Source organism: Wyeomyia smithii, chromosome 3 (assembly GCF_029784165.1).
Source record: "Wyeomyia smithii strain HCP4-BCI-WySm-NY-G18 chromosome 3, ASM2978416v1, whole genome shotgun sequence".
Taxonomy (NCBI): domain Eukaryota; kingdom Metazoa; phylum Arthropoda; class Insecta; order Diptera; family Culicidae; genus Wyeomyia; species Wyeomyia smithii.
In genome coordinates, this window is record NC_073696.1 from 27446246 (window position 1) to 27467766 (window position 21521).

The 21521-nt window shown below is 41.7% G+C and overlaps 2 protein-coding genes across 3 annotated transcripts in view; one reads left to right on the forward strand and one right to left on the reverse strand.

Moving 5' to 3' along the window:
• The first annotated feature begins 506 nt into the window (after positions 1 to 506).
• LOC129727574 (uncharacterized) lies at positions 507 to 3805 on the forward strand. Its single transcript, XM_055685534.1, has 6 exons — positions 507 to 1008; positions 1078 to 1235; positions 1366 to 1601; positions 1667 to 2151; positions 2613 to 3395; positions 3458 to 3805. Exons 1-6 carry the CDS (start codon positions 867 to 869, stop codon positions 3589 to 3591), a joined length of 1938 nt encoding a protein of 645 aa, XP_055541509.1. The 5' UTR covers positions 507 to 866; the 3' UTR covers positions 3592 to 3805.
• Positions 3806 to 14511: 10706 nt separating this feature from the next.
• The window catches only part of LOC129726761 (blastoderm-specific protein 25D), a 47940-nt gene continuing 40930 nt past the window's right edge, over positions 14512 to 21521 (reverse strand). The window contains exons 1-7 of one of the 2 annotated variants that reach the window (XM_055683834.1): positions 21297 to 21451; positions 20053 to 21183; positions 19793 to 19992; positions 16789 to 18263; positions 16329 to 16727; positions 15972 to 16264; positions 14512 to 15907 (exon numbers count right to left, since the gene is read on the reverse strand). In XM_055683834.1, coding sequence (XP_055539809.1) covers positions 15621 to 15907; positions 15972 to 16264; positions 16329 to 16727; positions 16789 to 18263; positions 19793 to 19992; positions 20053 to 21183; positions 21297 to 21312 — 3801 coding nt within the window. In that variant the 5' untranslated portion in view covers positions 21313 to 21451 and the 3' untranslated portion in view covers positions 14512 to 15620. Of the gene's footprint in view, positions 15908 to 15971; positions 16265 to 16328; positions 16728 to 16788; positions 18264 to 19792; positions 19993 to 20052; positions 21184 to 21296; positions 21452 to 21521 lie in introns of those variants that run through there. The other variant, XM_055683833.1, reaches the window with a different exon arrangement.

Below are 21521 nucleotides of genomic sequence, written 5' to 3' on the forward strand. Positions count from 1 at the left end.
AGATCCAAAGATTCGACGATTCAACGATTCAAAGATTCAAAGATTCAAAAATTCAAAGATTCAAAGATTCAAAAATTCAAAGATTTTAAGATTAAAAGATTTGAAGATTTAAAGATTTGAAGATTCACAGATTCAAAGATTCAATGACTCAAAGATTCAAAGATTCAAAATTTCCAAGATTCAAAGATTCAACGAATAAAAGATCCAAAAATTCAAAGATTCAAATATTCAAAAATTTAAATATTCAAAAATTGAGAGATTCAAAGATACAAGGGTTGAAAAATAAAAAAAAATAAAAACATTGGGAAATCATTTCTAGACTTAATCGCAGCTTTCCTTAATAATAAACTATTTCTACCTCCCCCTGTAATAATCATTCTTCTCAACTTTATCCAAAAGCTTCCACTGTATGTAACTTTTCATAAAAAACACATGCGTTCATTTGTTATCGATTTTTCAGCTGCCACCACCCTTTGGAACAAATGAACTCCTGCCCGATAACGAAAGGAGGAGTGGGAAAAAGTTGTATGACAAGCAGCCATTTCCATTTGCTGCGCCCGTTCTGCTTCTAGCTGGAAAAACGAATTTTAACTGGTAGCATACTTTAATCGGGCATTTTAGTAAAAAATAGTGTTGCCTACAACTTTCTCAATATCGTATTTCATTGTTTAATTGTTCGTGGAAAAGGATCGTTTGGATTTTTCGTTTTAAAAACAGCTGGCTGAAGTGAAGTTTTGTTGTTAGTCAAAAATTGTCAATATTTTAGTGTATCCTCTTAAAGTGAAAACCAACACTCGATTCGTGCTCGTGATTCGATTGCCAGTAGATAACTGTTGAATCAATAAAAACTAAAAAACGAGTCAGACATGGCCGAGTTTAACTACTTCGAGTCTCGCTGGCTAATTTTCGCACTAGCACTCTGCTTGGGCAAGGTTACCCCGCAAGGTTGGGACGGTTTTCCGGTGCAGCACTCGATTGCCAAGCGAATGGATCTCGAGACCTGTCTAGGTAATTGATCATCGCTGCCCCGAGTGCACTTGAGGCGACTGTTGATCGAACAATGATGATTATTTGCAGCGCATTTTGATGTCCACTTGAACACGATCATCCGCACCGAGGAATCACGCTCCATGGGCGCAAAGTTCCTGGACGATGCCGACGTCAGTTCGAGGGAGCAATGCCTGAGGCTGTGCTGCGAGACGGTAAACTGCGACGTGTTTGTGTTCGAGGAGAAGGTAAGCTAATTGGGCGTAAATGTTTACTAACAAATGACACAAGTAATAATGTAGGCGACGAAATTATTCACTATTGTTATCATAGGTACTGATTAATTTTTTTTTCTCTTACGTTTCGACTGCCCACCAGAACCAGGGCACCTGTTTTCTGTTCCAGTGCGGACCCCCAACAGATTTCCATTGTAAATTCACTCGGCATTCTAACTATACAAGCGCTGTGCTAAAAATTCCCACTGTAGAGCAGCCGCCCCCTCCATTGGTGAATCAAATTCACTCCCTGACGGCCCCGCCTGCTCCGGTGGCCAAGCTTTCCCAGCATGAGCTGGAATTGGTTAATTTGAAGGCGCCGAAGTCACCCACAAAGAGGTAAGTTCCAAAGTCAAGCAAGTTGACCAGTTATAGTTTAATGCATTATTCAAACTACTAAACAGCGATGGAACGACAACCACTTTGATCCCACCGCTTGGCGTTCAACTGGGTCAACTGCCGACCACAACCACAACGAAGACCACCACACCGTCCCAGTGCGGTCACTACGAATTCCCTTGCCATTCTGGGGAATGCATTGCCGTTTACAATGCTTGCGATGGAATTCCACAGTGTACCGATGGCAGTGACGAAGGTCCAGAATGTCGGCGCCCTCCTCCGATTAAAGCTTTTCAACCGGTAACTAATCAACAACAGCAGCAACCTCAACAGCAACCGATGCAGCCATTATTGAATCCAATTCCGTTGGCCAACTCACCGATGTTCCCGTCTGAGTATCAGCAACAGCAACAACAACAGTTTCGGGGAGGTCAGCAACCGGACCAGCAAAAAATCCTTCATCAGATGTCACATAATCGAGAAGATCCGATGACGGCACCAAAGCCATGGCCCAGACCATTGGCGGATACACAACCAAGTGGTTACTTGGGTGAGTATGGAACTTTCGATTGTTGCATACTTAATGATCCTGATTTTTCTCCAAAAAAAACGTGATAATCAACACAATCAGTTCCTTTTGTTGTTTACAGAACAATTAGAACAAAAAAAAAACTACCCACTCAAAGTCACTGACAGTGCCTCTGAAGTTTCTAGACTACTTTGATGTAAAGTATTAATTTCTGTTCGGACAATTAAATTATTTGGTTCTGGATGGAAGGGTTTTCAATGAAAAGTTTTATGAATAAACAACACTTTTTTATGCTGTATTAGGCAATTGATTACAATTAAAAAACATGTTATGCTTCTGTTTATTCCACGATGTGCGTCATATAATAGGGCTGTAAAATTATCTAAATTTCTCTCCTACTTCCAATGCGCTTGTACTTTTGGCCTTCCTCGTCAAACTAAACTCTGTTATTGTATAAATTTCAATTTGCTCCCTACTTTCAGATGCTCCCGACAGTCGCATATTCAACCACAAGAGTGGCCTGCAGCTAGCAGCGAACCAGATGGCTCCTTCCCAGTACCAGGACCCACTACCCGATACAAGCTACGTCCCGAACATCCCCCGTAATGGTCCTTATCTACCCCTGCAGACCGGCTACCAATCCGGCGCACAGCAATGGACAGATCCACGTCTGACCGCTCCCCAGAGACCGCTGTGGCCTAACCAACCACAGCTACCTCAGGAGCAATACGTTCAACCTCCACCTCAACATCAACCGGATCCAATCCAGCCTCCAGCTATGCAGCCTGCAGCCCAAATAACTCCCCCTCAGAACCCACAGCAGCAAACCCCGGTAGCACCCGCCGTGGGCAACCCCGTCCCCCAAGTAGACCTGACCAAACAGCCCAGCCCGGTTGACACTCAACCAAAAAAATCATCCGGACCCCGCGGTAAGTCACCCAAATCTTCCGAGGAGTACGAATCGTACGACGATCAGTACCAGGAGAGTAAGACCTCCGGCGAGGAACCGGAGAGCGAGGACAAGCCGGATCCTCCGCAGAAGAAAAAGCAACACAAGCATCACAAGCAGCACAGTGAAGAACACAAGAAGAAGAACAAATCCAAGTCGTCCACCAAGAAGGACAAGGCCATCGGAGCCGAAGAGCATCCGCCCGCTCCGGTGCATGAACATCTGAAAATGCTCCGGAACGATTTGGAAATTGAGTTCGCCGATCATGACGGCCTGGCGGAGAGACCTGGTGGGGCGGTTCTTTCCTTGACCTTAGGTAATTTGGTTATTTGCTTGTATGTGGAAGGAAGTACACAGAAAAGTTAACTGTTCTTTCAGGTGCCATTCTCACCGCTGCCCTGGCCATTATGATCGGCTGCCGCATGAAGGTGGCGCGGCGAAGAATCAGACGGCAGGGTAAATCCTCGTATGCGCATGATGCCGATTTCCTCGTGAATGGAATGTATCTGTAATCCTGTAATCTGCGTGCTAATTAGACAAAAGGGATGGATTTATTTTTTGATTTTGTTTTTTGTGGTTCAATTTTTTTCAGTAGAACTTTACCTATAATCAAAAAGGTGCATTCTACCGCTTCACATCACATTTCATTAGAGGGTAAGATCTTATGCCTTATTTTCGCCCAGCCATAGTTTGATATATATAGTAAATAAATGAGTAGAAAGTGAACTGTTGGTGTGTTAAATTTTCTTCAACTGTCACAGGAGAACATTTTCTTATCACTAGTTTGACATTTTCTTATCGCTAGTGACGTCAAAATAAACCATTATCTCTTCAGTATTCATAAGGGTCATGCCAAATTTCGAAAACCGACCATGTACATTTTGTTAATTGGCCCAAAAAATGATCTGTACAAAATTCCAGCTCAATCAGCAATGATTAAGAGGTACCTCAAGCGCTCAAAGTTGTGATTTTTCGATCCTCGAAAATCTACCAAGGGCCCGAAAAACCCAGAAGTCCTAGGAGGTCGATTTTCGGCCAAAAATTGGTGGTGGATTTTCGAAGGTCGAATAATCACAACCTTGAGCGCTTTGAGGCACCCCTAAATCATGTCCGATTGAGCTGAAATTTTGCACAGATCATTGTTTTGTGTCAATGAAAAACGAGTCAAGGCGCTATATCCTTGGTTTCGAAATCCGAACATAAGGAGGAAATACCTATGTTCCATCCCAGGAGATTGGTCAACAAAGGAGTGTACTTTCTCAGCTTTGTCACTCCCAACGAATTATATTAATTCTTACATAGGGATCGGCTGGTACAGATTGTCCCCGTTCTTATGTCGAATTCGTTTTTACATTTTTTTTTATTTTGACACATACGTGTGAATGTGTTGGTGTCTTCAAAACTGCACTCTGATTCTTTCGCGGACTGTCCGGGACAGAAAAAGGGTAGTCCGGGATAGTCCAGAAAATGAAAAAAAAAACAGTGATAGGACAAAGTGTAGTCCGCGGGGTAGCTACACCGCAAAAACGAAAACGACATTAGATTATATTATATTATATTATATTATATTGCGCTACACAGTAGGCCTGGCCGTTGACAAGAAAAATTTATGGAAATCATTTAAAAAAAAAAACAGTGATGGCATGAACTCGTGCAAAGTTGAACTGAGTAACACATTTTCAGATTTGAATCCAACTTGAATCTGCTTCCTCTCGATAGTTTGAGTTTTTTTGCACCGCACACTTTGATCGATTGAGTTTAAATGCGTGCAATCCATGCAGTGCACGATGTATCCAACGATGCAGGCGATGATGTGGCGCGATGAGTTTTGTTTTTAGATTCAATTTATGCTTTTAAAGGACAATGCAACAAACTGTTGCAGCAGACACGGCGCGAATTTCATCGCAATTCGATTTTTATGCAATTGTTGTTATGCAGGATTCAAACTCAAATCCAACTCATGTGTAATGCACTGTTAGTAGGGTTTACGTGCAAACCGAAAATAAATGTGCAAGCAAGTTTTAAAACTCACTTGGATACGAGTGCAAAATCACACTGCCTACTCTGAAAAAAAAAGTGGATATCAGTTTCAAGGATCCTCTCAAGTACTGGCTTCGTTAGTGTGGACTAGAGTAGACTAGACTAGACTAGATCATTGTTTTGGGACTATGAACAAAATGTACATGGTCGGTTTTTGAAATTCGATGGTAAATTTTTTTCCACACAGTCATTGCCACCCCAGTATTCATGCTCTCCAAGGATTTCAAACTTCCATCAGGATCTGTGTTCTTAAAAGATCGATTTGAATTTCACATGACCAACTCTTTTGCCATGTTTTCCTTGGGTGCCCCCACTGCAGAAACAATTTCTCCAATTTCATTACAAGGCTTTCGTACTTTTGTAAGACTCTTTATTTAAGGTAGAAAACCGCCGTTTCTTGCAATGCAGGTTGTGCTCTGGTTGTTACAACCCAATCCGATTTGGTCCTGGACCGAACTGCGAATCCAGTCCCCGCCACCAAATTAGAATTCATGTAACTTTGACAATTTTTATTCTATTTCGATACTTTAGGCACCAAAAGATTCAATAACTTATCTACTTTGAAATCAGTATCAACGATGCTTCGGAAGAATTTGTTCATTGCTTCCGGTTTTTGAGGATATGATCCAATACTGAGGAATTTTAATTATATTTCAACAGGATCTTACAATTCTGGGTTCGAAGTTCATAAAATTACTTCCGTAGGCTATTTTCATGGTTTTTGGTTATTTGGGTGTTATGGTAATATGCCAGATTCCACCGGGGATTTTAGCGGCCATAAAAACAATTTAACCCTCTAGTGCCCAATGCCGCCATTTGGCGGGCTTCAGTCAAAACTCTAAGAAGCTTCAATAAATACTTAAAAAGTGTTTTTAATGATTCAAAATGATTGCACCGAAGCCCGTCTAGAAATTAATTTGGGCACTAGAGGGTTAATAATGGTGCTTATTACGGGAGTCACTGCACGGTGAAGTGAGCGTGAGCACTTCACTTTTTTAGACCTATTCCCGATTCCACCTCAAGTGAGGTGACAAAAATCACCTCCGTGGAGTGAGATTGACAGTGAAGTGAAATTGAGAATAGGACAAGTGAAATGAGATTGTTTCCCAGCTCAAAAATGTCTAAGTCCCACAAAGTCGTTTTTTCCCGTTATTTTAGATAACACCAGATCTTGACGTGTTCTGCATTTCTAAGACATTCGGCATCAAAAAAAATGTTATTGTCGGTATCGAAAATTTCCTGAACTAGTTTGTATTTTTTTCATCGGGCAAAAAAATGAAAAATTGACCGCTTTAAGGCACGGATCAAACTCTGATTCGCTTCGTTACTGAAGAAAAAATCCAATATTTACCATTAGATAACAAATCAATCAACTTTAAGACTTATGGTAGCTTCGTGGAATCATTTCACCGTTCAAAATGGTCGTAAAATAATTCCACGCGAAACGTCGCTTTTTCCGTTCTCACTTCACTGATATGACACTCATAATAACCCAGATTCCACGGCAGATGTCACTTCGCGACGTTTTTCTCACTTACGTGAGTCCCGTAATAGGATTTTGTTCACTTCACTCTGATTTCACCGTGAAGTGACTCCCGTAATAAGTACCAATGTAACGTCAGATACCATCCAGTATGGGTATTTTCAAAACCGGGATGATATCTAGAGACCGGAAAACGACCTACGACGCCATTTTGGATTTCAAAATGGTGACTTCCGTTATATGGAAGGACCTAAATTGGCAGAATACTATCGAATAAGAGTATTTTCGGAGTCGAAATTTAAGATGGTGACTTCCAGTTTCCGGAAACCAGCCTAAATAGACCAAAAAAAAGCAAAGCCTTGGTGCTACATTCCGATTCGGAACTTGACCTTCTGTTTATTTATACACAGACTTCGCAGCCGACTGTTTAGTGTTCAGGACAATTGCGGGGCTAGCGCTACGATCCTACTGACACTAACAGTTTCTCCCGAGCCGAGACTCGAACCTACGACGACTGCCTTGTTAGGCCAACATCGTACCTCGAGACCATCTGGAAGATAATAGACCAAATACCACCAAATATGCATACCTTCGGAATCGGGATGCTGTTCAGGGACCTCAAAACGACACCAAACGAACAGGAAGCAATCACCTTGCATTAGCGTGTGAAATTGATTCTCGGTCTCTAGGCTTCATCCTTAATCCAGGAATACCAATATTGGGTGGTATTTGGCCATTTTTGAATCTTTTCCAGAGGCCACTAGAGTCGTTTTTAGTATAGTCACTGTATTTTACTAGTCTGGCGGAGTGGGGAACCATGCAACTGGCAACCCACTTTTTCACATTAAAATCCTGACAACACGGGATATAATTCATGTTGCATATGACTTCTTTGAAAGTAAACATTTGATGTCAAAATAAAATGCGTTTATAACAAATGTAACAGCAATTGGCGAAGGACAAAGAAACAAAAAAGTTTACTCCGGTTTCCAAAAAATGCGGAGATTAGAGGAAAATGGCTAAAATTTTGCGAGTTACCTGATAATTCATTTATTCGTTGAAAGAGAATATTATAAAAAAATAATCATTTTGTTTCGATTGAGCATTTCCCGTACAATAGTACAGCGTGAAAAGCGACAGGACAGCAAATCTATGGCAGTATAATGTTATCAATAAACAATTAATTATAAAAAGAGCACGTTATTGATGCGACGAAAGAATATATTCCTTGTGATTTTCTCACATGTACAAATTTAACATTATTGTGATATCATTAATTCATTACAATAACTATTCTCAGAAAAATAGCAATTGTCACAAAAAGTCCAATTATTGAGTCTAATTTATTCTGTATCTTTCTACGGCACGATTACAATACTTCAAATGCGAAAATCGACGCACTATCGACTGGTTCCCGTTTTGACAGTTCACACTGGTTCCCGAAATCCAGTCCGCCAGACTAGTAAAGTATACAGTGACTATAGTTTTTAGGCCTCTGGACATCATCCTGATTTCAAAAGTACTCGTATGAGGTAGTATTTGGTCAACTATGTCTGTTTTCCAGAAACCGGAAGTCTTTACCTTGAATTTCACAACAGCGTCTGGAGTTGATTTCCGGTCTCTGGGCATCATCCCGATTCCAGAAATCGGAATCATCTCAAATCCGGAAATATCCATAATGTGGTGGTATTCAGCCAGTTTAAGTTCTCTTCCAGAAGCCATTTTAATGTTCAAAATGGTCACTTGGGTTGTTTTTATGCCTCTCGACATCGATTCCGACGACGATACCGAAAGTACTCATATAAAATTTTTTTATAAAATTCCTTAGTTTCGGAACATGTTTTTTTTTGGTCGAGCACATAACGGTTAAGTCACCGGAGAACATACTTGACGGCTTCCCAGTGTTTGGGTTCAGGATTTGCGTTGAATCGACTCATTAGGTTCACGGCGAAAAGGATGTCTGATCTGGTACACTATGTCAGGTACATCAAACATCCGACGGCTTCCTGGTATGGAATTGTTTCTATCCGTTCAACCTTTTCCGGTGTCTTCGGTGCTCGCTTCTTAGTGAGCTTCTCTGCAGCATTCAGCATTCATCAGCACGTCTTCAACGTATACCACAACGAACACGATCTTTCCATCTGTGTCATCTTTCTCAATGTTGTGTCCAGTTTGGCGTTCCAAACCCTGCTAGATTATCGTATTACGTATTCCTCTTCCACAGCCATCTTCCAGCGTTCGGATTCGTCCCGCGACAATGCTTCCGGATCATTCTCGCTCCTTCGGGCCACGGCTTGACTAGTGGATACCGCAATACCGCTGAATCGACCCTGGTTGGCTTGCCATCATTTGGGTGTATAAATTTCTTTTTGAGCGTAGATTCGGACGTCAAAATTTTCGCTCGTGCGATTTTTCGGAAGAAAATTTGTTTAATATCGCGAAGTGAGTTTTTTTCGGGAATTTTTGTTATGTTGTGTGTGCTGACAAACTTTTACTTGATGTGTATCGTAGTGCCGTGAAGATTATTCGATGAAATAGCTGAATTAGCATATGGGATTGGCGCCACGGTCGTTTGCAGCGGGTTGTCTTAGTTTATTGCGTCCGAAGTTGTCGTGTTTTATAATACGTGAAGGGTGTAATTCGTGTTGTAGTCATAGTTGAGAAGCCTTCGTTCAAAGTCCAGTGTGTTTAAAGGGTATTACGAATGAAAGGATTGATGAACACTGCTTTGAGAAGTGTAGAGTCAATGCCTTGTGTTAAAAAAAAAAGTGTAGAGTCAATCCTATATCGACTCGTAAAAACGTAAAAACTTATTAACTTATGTCGAATTCGTTTTTACGGCAGGACTATCCCGTCCCGGACAACGCTTTGCAGCTGAAAAAAAAACACTTTCCGAGCAGTTGCAATGGTGTGCGTAATACCAGAGGTAACTGTCACTTTTGTTTTGGTCATTATCGCCATTGTCTTTTATCGCATTTGTGCTACTGTACGAAAAATTTGCCAATTTAATGAAAAATTACCAAATAACAAAATAAAATAAATAAAATTCAACCTGATGTTTGACACGCGAAGAACGATAATCAAAGCAAACCGATTTTGACACATTTTTTTTTATTTTGACACATACGTGTGAATGTGTTGGTGTCTTCAAAACTGCACTCTGTTTCTTGCGCGGACTGTCCGGGACAGAAAAAGGGTAGTCCGGGATAGTCCGGAAAATGTAAAAAAAAACAGTGATAGGACAAAGTGTAGTCCGCGGGGTAGCTACACCGCAAAAACGAAAACGACATCATTTTAGTGGTGCAATTGAGACTACCGAATCCTGTGTGATAGAGGAAGTGAACATTAAAACGATGCGGCTAAAGATAAGTATAGTGAACATGCGAGAGGTAGTTTAAAAGTGATATTTCTGTTACTTTCAAAATTTTTCATGCATAGAAAGTGACAATTGGAACGAGAGTCGCTTGCTTTCCACATTAAGACTTGCATGAAAGCTTGTGCGCAGGTCCGAGTGGACAGACAGTGCTGCTGTTTCTACCGTAAACGGAGCAAATGCATTGCAAATAAATTTTTTTTTTTGCTTATATTTTATTTCTTATTGTAACAATTGCGTAGGCAACCGATTAACACAATATTTATTACAAATTTAGCAGTTTGTCATCAGATTTTAAATAATATTTTAGTACATACCTACATAGGTTTTATTTTGGCACGTATATATGGTAAGATTTATTCATTTTACTATTTGGCACTCCTCTTGTCTTGTAACATGCTATTAAATACGGGTCATTTTTTTTGAAATAAATGAATCAAACGAATTGGAAGTCTGAAAATAATAATAAAATCTGTAAGATTCTAATATTATTTGAAGGCGGGGCTTACCGATTGGAAAATTACTCCGGAATGTACTGCAAGTACTCAGTCATTCTGTAAAGGGTCTTTGGAAGGTCGGTAGAGCTAACACCTTCTAGAACCCGAAACTAAGATAGTTGCAGAATTGAAATTTATTTGCAACTGTCTTTTTTTTTCACTATATCACTGCCAGACAGTGGGATCTAGAAAGGTTCCACACACACACATAAATTTCTTTTTGAGCGTCTTAGTAGTAGTTTCCATTCAATTCTACTACAAAATTGTAGTAGAAATTAATGGAAACATAACCTATTCTCAATATTCAATCATTTGGGTGGTTTTTGTCGAGTGAATTCTGCGGGGGATTTATATGCGGCATACCTCTGCTCGGTACATGGAAATTGTTAGGAATCACTTCAATCACAGAATCATCGCTAGTAGCTTCGCCGGTATCTTCATCCGCATAAGTGGTCGCATAGACCGTGCAATTTCGTCCTCATCTTAAGGCATGTCAACTTGGGGTGGCTGGTCACTTATTCCGGGTGACAGTGAAACGAAATCCTCGAAACTTAGCTGGCTCAGTGTACGTCTTCGTTGGATTCTTCGCATTACTTGAGCTGGACTTAGTCCCGATTCCTTGGAAATATACCTTGACTTTGGATCGTGCAGCTCGTACCTTTTCACGTCTTCCAATTGGCGTCCCATTTTCTTCGCTTCTGCTTCGGGATGTACATCATTGCTTTAGTTCCGAACACTCGGATATGGGAAAGATTTGGTTTCTTTCCGCACCAGGATCTTGTGAAATGATATCGTGACCGTGAGTAACTCGAAACCGTACTCCTGTCTATTATCGGTCCTCGGTATTTTGAGTTCCAGCCCCTTTGCCGTTTCGCCATTGTATGGAAATCCTTCAATGCTTCTAAGACTGCCGACTCAGGTATTGTTTCCAGGAAATACACCCGCATGCGCCACATTGGTCATCTACGAGTACGATAAAATAGCGGTTTCGCACGTCACACACAATGGTCCAGAAACCGAATTTAGGGGAAAATTTGGGTGTAGAGCTCTATAGCAACATTTCAGAGAAAAACTTTCTTCTACAAAGTTGTTACATATGATAAAGCGCTTATTGAAAAATTATCAAAAATTAGGGTGACCAACATTTTCGATGCAATCAAGTATCTAACTTTTTTATCTTTGTAGATAGAAGAAAAATTTGTTCTACAATGTTATAGCTCAATTAATTTTAAGTGACTTTGTAAAATAAAGTTTTTCTCTATCTTTGAAAACAACCGATTTATATTGAAAAAACATATTTTACGCTCTAACTTTTTTATTTCAAGTTTCATCTCAAAACTGTCTTCGAACGACTTTTATAGCTTTTTAAGAGAAACAATTTGCAATGCTGACATCGTAAATATCTAAATTTTACTCAAAGTTATTAATATTTTTCATCCAAAAATATGCGTTTTTCATTTGTACGTCATTCATTTTGGGGCAAACATAAAAAATATCTCTTAGTCTCATTCTGAAGGGCATACCTGACTCTATAAATGGAGGAACTTTTAGAGATATGTTATTTTTTAAATTTGAGTAAATTCAATTTAAAAACAAGACGTAAATTTCAATAATTTTATACATTATGCATATAAAAGCACCCAGATTTATTTTTTGGTATTTTTTCTTATAACTAGACGTAATTACCTTTAATTTGACCCAAAAAGATCGAAAATCGATCAACTGGTTCAAAAGTTATGAATTTTTTCAAATAAAATACATCGAATATAGCCGTTTTTTATGGTCACCCTATTTCGGAGCTGGTCCCCTTAACAACCCAACAAAACAGTACGGGTTTGATTATTTTCAACATAGATGCATCCCTGCGATTTTGAGCACAATTGAAGCACTTTGCGTGACCAACTTCGAAATAGGGTGACCATAAAAAACGACTGTGTTCGAAGTATTTAATTTAAAAAAATTCATAACTTTTGAACCAGTTGATCGATTTTATCAACTAAAAAATAGGTATAATGACGACGGAATTAACGGAACAAAGTGAGAGAGGAGAGAATCTGTCATTGTTACTTAGGTCTCTTTGAAAAATTACGCGAGATTTGTGGACAATACATCGGACTGCATATATCAGAGTGAAGGACGCCGAGTTTCTCTTCTGCAAGTGAGCCTTGCCTGTTGAAGGGACATCTACTGTGTTTGCCCTTTGAACAAATTTCGCAGGCTTCTTGTTTACCGCCATTGATTTTCACGCCACTGGCCAAATCGTCGAATGCAATTAACATTCAAGTTTCCCAACCTCCGATGCCAAACTTCCAGGCTCACTGATGACGAACAAGCCAAAGCGTTCTTCGTATCTGACGCTGTTCATGATCAAAGAGATTGTTGTTGTGAATGTCGGTCGCGATAGCTTTACCATCCATATTGATCACCTTACATCCGTCGTTGGTGAATGTCATGGAGCGTACCCCATTTTCACAATTTGGCTTGTGGAAATTAGATTTGCGCTTAGCTCCGCTAGAAGCTGAATTTCTCGCATTGGAATGGTCTCATGTACTGGGGCTTGAGAAAGCAGTGAACCCGTTGCTACCACGTTCATACTGCCACCGTTCGGATTTCTTAACCTGCTTGTTGCTTGGGTCGCCTTTCTTGCCCGCAGGGAACACCGACCCCTGTAGTAGCTTTGTTATAATGGTATCTCAAGTGATTGGTGTGCCTGAGTTCTCCAACGCCATGATCATTGGACGATACTCGTCAGAAAGCCTGGCCAGCAGTACATACTAGTTTTAGATCGCAAAATCGATTCCGTCTAGTCCATGGAATCACACGATGACAGTTTCGTCTTGATTAGCTTGTGTAAAAGCCCGACTTGTCGTGTTAGGCCCGAATACTCAAATACTCATACTTCTCGGGCCGTCTTCGCCGCCCGGACATGAACGTAATTAACGGGATCAACAAGTAGGATGATCTTCGCTCTTGCCTTTCGATATTTGTCTGCATTTATTGCTTCGTAGGTTCTATCAGCTTCGGCTTCGGCTTGACATCGCACCAGAGGTCTTCGAGCTCCAGAAATGTTTGAAGGGCAAACTTCCAGGTGACCCAACTGTCTCGTCCTGTGAGCCGCTCAATAGAGATGGTCGGGTTTGATGTTTTTCGAACCCATACCCGACCCGAACCCGATTTTTTTTTCGGTCGAAACTCGAACCCGACCCGAACCCGAAACTTTTTTTTCGTTCAAACCCGAACCCGACCCGAACCCGAAATTGTGAAACCCGAACCCGACACGAACCCGAGATTTCATAGATTTTATAGTCGGGTTTCGGGTTTTCATACCCAAACCCGACCTGAACCCGACATTTTCAAATTCGAATCCGAACCGAACCCGAAAATATTTTTTGCACAAAACCCGAACCCGACCCGTACCCGACACTTTCAAAAATTTTCAAACCCGAACCCGACCCGAACCCCATCTCTACCGCTCAATTCCGGGAAAACTTGATGTGGACTCGATACTACAAACAGCATACGAATATCCAGCAGAAACAGTGATCATTTTCTCGATCAAACTTTTTTTTAGTGGAAAAAATTTTCAACAGAATTTTCAAGTTTATTTACATTAAAAAAAAATATTATCATAATTATTCCCAATTTTTGATACATGTAACAAAAAAAACTATAATTACCTTATGTCTCACTGCAGTCAATCTGAAATGCTCGTAAGAACACTACAAAGCTCACGAAGTGTGCCTATAATAAAAGAAATATAGTAAATAGTATAGTAAATTTACTCTAAGCGCAGGTTTCATTGAAACTCACAGCACTTTTTCGAATTAAAAACGTGAAACAAACATGTGAGAACTGTTTCAATTTCTGACACAATTTTAAAAACACGCAGCAAAAATCGTGACATTTCTCTGATCTGGTAAAATTCACAGCCTACTACACTGCCCCGCACATCGAACAAAAACCCTTCAAGCCGTCTGAATTTCAAACGTTTCTCTTTTTTTCTTTTTCTCTCTATCTATCCCAAAACACTGTGAAAATATTACCATTCTTCGGGACAAAGTGGTTTTATTCACAATTCTTTACTCTTACGATAGCTACAAATATGTCTTTTTTTCTGGCTAATTTGCTAATTTAACGCTAACTGGACAACATAGAAATCGCTGTTCTATGAAAAGTAGTTTTTTTCCGAATAACTTCACGTTTTTTGTTATATTATATAGGTAGTAGTTTTTCTGCTCATGCATAATAGTAACTAGAAGCGATAGGCCTACACATTGTTTGATATCATATAATCAAAAGATGGTGTTCGATCATTGTTTAAAGCAAACGTTCCCATAACGTGTACGAAAAATGCGAAAACATTTATACACAAAGTAAAAATCAGACAGTTAGTTAACTTTAATATAACTGCACAAAATGTAAGGCCAATTTTATGTTGATAGTTGATGTGATGTAGCATTCATTGATTGCACATCTCTGTTAGGTCTGCGTGCTGAGTAGTGATGTCTTTTTTTCTGTTGTGTAGTTTAATCATCACAGAACTGGCTGGAAAAACTTCCGCCACGATATTCGCACTAGTAGTAATAGTATAGTGGTTGCGCTAACGCAAATAATTATTCAGTCAATTTGAGGTGTTTCCATTCTGATTGAAAACAAAAAAGAAATCGAAATTTGTATTGCTACTTTTCGATTAGGCAGATTTTCGCTGTCTCGTAAAAAAGAACAAAGCGAATTCTATGCAGCGGCGATAGACAAACGATGATGATGCTGTAATCTTTCGTTTGCTTCTCTTAATAATTATTCTCTTTCACAAGGAGAACTATTTCTATCTAATCAGGTATAAAATAAATTATGTGTATTTTTCAATGAAATGTAGAATTGCCAACCAATTCCGCACAATGTAGATATACAAGTTTAAACAATTTTAGTACATAAATAAATTTTGTGGATTATCCCTTCGGAAACATTCTACTGCTGCATGCTAGATCTAGTATTTTGGTGCGTTTTTTTTAGAAATAGTCCAACATTTGGAACATGACTACTACCGCTGAAAGTTTCCATTTCATTACATTCACCCTCGAACACGAGCGTGCTCCAGACATAAAAAACAATCTTACGATTATGACACATTAAAATACTCCCTGCTGCCTAGGGCAACCCAGGCACGATTCCACTCAGCTGACTCGGATGATGTGCCGTCGCCTGATGGTGCGCATTGGCGGTCGCCTGCGACAGCTGCTGCAACAGAGTGGCCCGGGCTTTCTGCTGCTCCAGCCGTTGAACCTGTGCCATCAAGTGGGAATTTTCTACGTACAAATCCTTGACCAGCATATCGTTACTGGCCAGCCGGGTTGCCTGATCGGAAATCACCATACTCTGCGCCTCCAGTCGGTTTCGCAGCTCCGTTATTTCACTACGCTGCTGTTGCCAGATTTCTTGAAAAAAAAAAGAAAAATATTATTACGGAATGGCTTTGCCATTTAACAGGAAGTCACTTACGATGCAAGATACTCTCGGTGTAAATTTGTTGCTGCTTTATCATTGCCTGCTGCTGACGTACTTTCTGCTCCAGATGTTGAATCTTCTGGGTTTGGTTTGGGTGAGCTGTCTTAGTATAGGCACGAGCCAGAATCGGTTTGGCTTCGCACAGCTGCTGGAATTCCATCTTCATGCAGTCTCTCTGATGGGTTAACTCCTTAATCTCATCCTGCAGCTGCAACTGCATCAGCCTTAACTTTTTCAGCTGATCTTGGCCCGCCAATACGATGTCGCTTTGAGACACGGATTTGTGGCTACACAATAAGATGAGAAATGATGTAATAAGTGAAGGAGACTAGTAATAAAAACTGAACTTACATGCTATGAGTTGAAGCCAAACTGTGCATACTTTGGCCAGATTTCTCTGATCCTGAACCATCGCAGCTTTCAGCCAAATCGGCCTGATGATCGCCGCCACCGCATGACACCACATCACTTCCAGCTGCGATCGGCTTCTGAATCGGAGAAATGGTTCGATTGAAGCCCGAATCGTCGGTTCCCGCTACTAACAAATTTTCTTCATCGCCGTTCTCATTCCGCAGTGGGCCACCATTGATGGCATCTGCTGGGTTACCCGCAAGAACTGTTTTCAGTGGCCAGTTTGGATTCTGATAGTCGCGGGTTGGTGCCTGAATCGTTCCTTGTTTCATTAGATAACTGATGGGCGAACTTGCGGGGCTATCCATTTCTGGTGTATCGACCCGAGGCGGTGTAGCTCTGAAAACCGAAAAATTGTCATTTCATGACATTATAATATATAAACAAACACAAAACTCACAGCATCACATCCGACGAGTATTTGGTCAACTGTTCAAACTCGGCAATTCTATTCCGCAATTTTTCAACCTCGTGGCTCTTCTCCTCGAGCACCAGCTGCGTCTGCTGCAACTCGACTTCCAGATCCAAGTATTGCTGTTCGAGGATATCTTTCTCCTCAATCGGAGAAAGTCTGCCATCTTCAGTTTTGCTGCTTCCTTGACCTGCGAACTGTTCTTCATACTCAGCCATTTTCTTCAGCAGTTCGTTGAACTTATCATCGGAAATTCGCTGTTCCTCTTCAAACAACTGACGCTCTTCGTTAACCTTGTTCTGCCAGTAATCCTCGCAAGCTTCATACTCCTTACTCATTTGTTCCAGGCTAGCTTCTAGCTCCTCACACCGACTCTTCAGTTTGTCCTGTTCACTTTGCTCCGATTGATCCGCAGTCTCCGAACGTTCCGCCTCAGTCTTACTACCAGAAGAGCGAGCCTTCTGTTCTTCCAGTTTCTTCTCCAGCTCTTCAATTTTCATCTTCAACTGCCGAATCTCGTCATCATTAAAACCGGACTCATTGTTGCTGGAGTAATCATGTGAAATTCCCGACGATGCCATGGTACTGTCCACTTTCATTCCCAACTCGGACTGTAGCGCCATCCAGTCTCCACTGGAGTCCGATTCGTTCTCCAAATCTTTGCTGCACTTGCGGAACTTTCCTAGCCGGGGGCTCTCATCCGAAAGGCGAGCTTTGCTTGGTGAATCTCCCTGTCGCTTCCTAGCGGCGCTTGCATTTTCGTCCCCGCAAACACCGGCTGATTCTACCACCACCGGGGACACTTCCAGCGTACTCGTTCTGCTAACTCCACTTCGCTTCAACTTAAACTTGGCTAACTCCACACCTAACGTCTCAATTTCCACACTCAACTCATCATTCTTATCTTTCAGTTCGGTGTTCTCATCCTGTAGTAACGAAATCTTTTCGATCAATTCCAGTACTTCTACATCATCCTTCCGACCGAATCCATCGTCTATATCATTGCGATTGTTCTCCTCCAGCTCGGTGATATCCTTGTTCAGCCGGATGTTCTTCTCTAGCAATTCCGCCATCTCTTTGGTGAGGTTTTCCTGCTCCAGCCGGAGGCTATCGTTCTCGTCCGTTAGACGACCGATTTCTACCTTCTGTCTGCTTTCCTCAACCTCTAGAGCATGAATTCGTTTCTCCAGAGCAGCATTCGCACCAGAAAGCTGTTCCCGCTCGAACGCCAGCTGGGACGTGAGTTCCTTCACCGTCTCGTGGTGGCGTTGCTCCAACAGCCGAATCTTGTTCCGGGTAGCCGCTTCCAGGGAGTTGTGCCGCTCGTCCACTTCCTGTGCGATCAGCAGCGCCCGCTGATTGACCTCCTTGTTGTCGGCGTACAGTTTCTTGTTTTCCTCTACTAGCTGCACGAAAGCTTGCCGAAGCGCGCCGTTTTCCGCTTTGTGTAGCGCGTAAGAGGCCTGAAAGAAGAGGGAAATTGATGGGCGTGATTAAGGCGATTAGAAAAGGGAAGAATATACGGCAGGTAGGGTGTGCGATTCCCTGGACTGGGGGCGGTTGTTTTTACGGGCAGGTACGGAAGACACCCCGTAGATTATAGCTTCAACACTCCTACATGATGAGGCATAAACAATTAGGACTAAATTTTATGAGGGTGCACAAATGAATTGCTCCAATTTTTTAATACTGGGTATTGTAAATTTAAAATGTGCAAATCCAAATACCTAACCTAACTTTTGCCTTTCGGTTAATTGTATATGTAATAGAGGATGCATTTTTCCGTTAGAACATTTCACTTCAAGATGACAGATCGCAGGGATTGCTTGTCGAAAGGCAATCAGTAGGCATTGATTTATGTTTCATATTGCAAGCACGTATTGGAACTCTCAGATTAAAAGCATTTGATTACATGTAATTCAAGTTACAAGAATTTACCCAAAACTGATATTACGAAGAATGATAACTAAATGAAACGTATGTCACATGCTCTTAATAAGCATATTGCGAGTAATAATATGATAATCCGGATAATTCCTAATACAACAAAGTCTCGGTCAATATCACAATAAATCGAAGTTCTAGTCGAAGTGATGACTCGATACAGGAAAAACAATTCTTTTTTTTTTGTAATTCAACATTTTTAGGAATAATGGTTTAAAGTATCTCATTCACAAGCTCAAAATTACATTTTTAATAAACAGCGGATAAAATACCGGTGACGTTCACAGTGCGGTTAGCTTTCTCCAACTTGAGAAGCACTGTAGCGTTTCTCGCACACTAATTGAATTATTAATAATTGTTTTAAAGCTGATTTGGCATTGTGGAAATGGAATACAAGTGCTTTATGCGTCACTGGTAGGAACAACATTCCCTTATTCTGCTCCCCACAATTCTAAGCGGATAGTATACGAATCGTTTAGAATTGCGGTTTTCTTTATGCAACACTATCTTCCGTCATTTACTTAATTCGACTTGCTGAAGGCGTCAAATTCCATTCAAAATATGAGAGAATGCCGTCATGAATTTCAAAAAACGTAAAATCATCGAAATGATAAGCGTCACCGTAAAATCAACATCACATACGGTCTCTATTTGTTGGACGAGACGGCGTCGTGCACTTGAGCAACCCCTATCGTCAATTAACAGTTGAATTATTTCAACACAAACAACCAAACAGCGATACTGGCTGATTGCTCACAGCTACACCGATTTCATGTGCAACGACCCGCGTACAGATATTTATTTTGGGTAAACATCACACGTTAGCAAGCCCGACAACAATTTAAAATGCATACACATTGCTCGCAAATTAGATTGGATCATTTCCGAGCTCAAACCCAACTTTTGGTATTCGTCTCGGGTTTCCCCAATTCAATTAATCTTCATTTCACAGCTCGAATACCGTTCGCTCTGTGAAGTCCATTAGCAATGCAAATTCCACTGCCGGTCGTCGTCGTCGTCGTCGCGTAGGAGCACAAAACTCACTTACCTTCACAATATCATACGTTTCGTTGCATTCGCCCAGCCGCTGCTGTTCGTCCTCCAGGGCGCTAGCCAAACTTGTCACCTGAATTTCATCGTCGTAGAATCCGAGATCATGCAGTAGATTCCTCGCGTTAACAATTCCAGCCGACTCCCACATGTCGATTATAATGGACGACGAAAGCGATCCAATTTCGGCCGTTAAATCTAAAACAAAATTCATCACTGTCTTCATCCACGCACGCTCAAAAGCTCACGCTCACATACCTGGCATCTGCACGCTGAAGCCGACAGTCTCTTCCACACTATCGCGGTCCAATTCCTGAGCCTTGAAAGTGTCACTTTCGCCGAACATTCGCGCTGTGACGACACAATCACCGCCGTCAATTGTCGGTTTCTTTTCACAGCCGCCACCACCACCACCAATAGGAAGAATATCGGAATCACTTTGCAGCAGCGCAATAAACTCATCAAATCCAATTCCCTCGATCGGTTGAAGCGACAATTTCGCAAAAACTTCTCGGGCGGCCAGCTTGGCGGGAAGTTCCTGCAAGCCGGCCCGTTCGCAGACCACCTCCAGCTGGGATTGGTTTAGCAGAGCGCCGTGACCGTCACCAAGCAGGGAATCCCATATGTCCCGTAGCTTTTCGTACAACCGAAGCAGATAAATTTTCCTATCCATTTGTTCGTCCATATTCAGCTGATCGCGAACAACCTTAGCGTTCAGCTTACTTTGTGCCAAATCCGGCCGCTGCCGGTGTGTTGGTAGTGAAACGCACCGTTTGAGCCTGGCACCGCTCATCGGCCGGCGACGTTTCGTACCGTGAATGTCACTCTGCGACGCAGATCGTTGCACCTTTGAGGAGTTTTTCCCTGCGGCGTCCTTCTGCTGGTTCGACGGAACCGATTCGTTGTCTGAGTTGCTGAAATCTGAGGACGTGTCCAGTGCGGTCGTGTCGTCCCGCGGCCGTGACCTACGGCCGTACTTTTTTGCACCCACTACGAACTTGGGCGACACTTCCCGATCGGATGACTCATTCTCGTTATCAGATGCAGTTGTTATCGGATTGGAGGGGTTATCTGTAGCGGAGTTTGTTAGTGGACGATCTTCCTCGACACACAATGGCACTGCACTCTTAGCGACAACTTTTGCGACTGATTCGTTACACTCTGCCCTATTATTATGCGGAGCATCTCTGTCTACTGCCTGCCGCTGCTGGTAGGAATGTGGATGGGAACGATGGTGCTGCTGTTGTTTAGATGTGTTGGAAATTATGCTACCCGCCGTGTTTAGATTGCTTCTGTTGTTGCTGTTGCTGTTGTTAGTGCAGGGAGAGGCGGGGTTCGAGGATATAGTCGTGGGTGAACCTGTTGACACATTCTGACCGTCAGCTGAATCTGCAAGCAAAACAAGTAAGAAAAAAAAAGATGTTAAAGCTCTTCTAATGAGGAAGATATCGACCTGTTATGCGCGGAGGTGGCAGTGAAGCAACCACAGCGAAGAAACTTACAAAATATGATTATCATGACTACTACGATAGAAACCGCGGATGGCGCAGCTACTGTCAAGTGCTAAGCCCCGTTCGCGACTGGGGGGAAAATAGTAGGTACGAAAAAATAGAAACAAAAGCCCGACGTTCGAACGACCGACCGACTAACCGACAAGTAAGCACCAGCCTCTGCGATGTTGGTGGCAATGAGCAAGCAAACCGAGCGGTACAGTGAAAACTAAGCTA

Coding starts and splice junctions, on each gene's coding strand:
- LOC129727574 (XM_055685534.1), top strand. CDS start 867: ATGGCCGAGTTTAACTACTTCGAGTCTCGCTGGCTAATTTTCGCACTA. Junction 1,009..1,077: donor GGATCTCGAGACCTGTCTAG/GTAATTGATCAT, acceptor GATTATTTGCAG/CGCATTTTGATGTCCACTTG. Junction 3,396..3,457: donor GGTTCTTTCCTTGACCTTAG/GTAATTTGGTTA, acceptor CTGTTCTTTCAG/GTGCCATTCTCACCGCTGCC.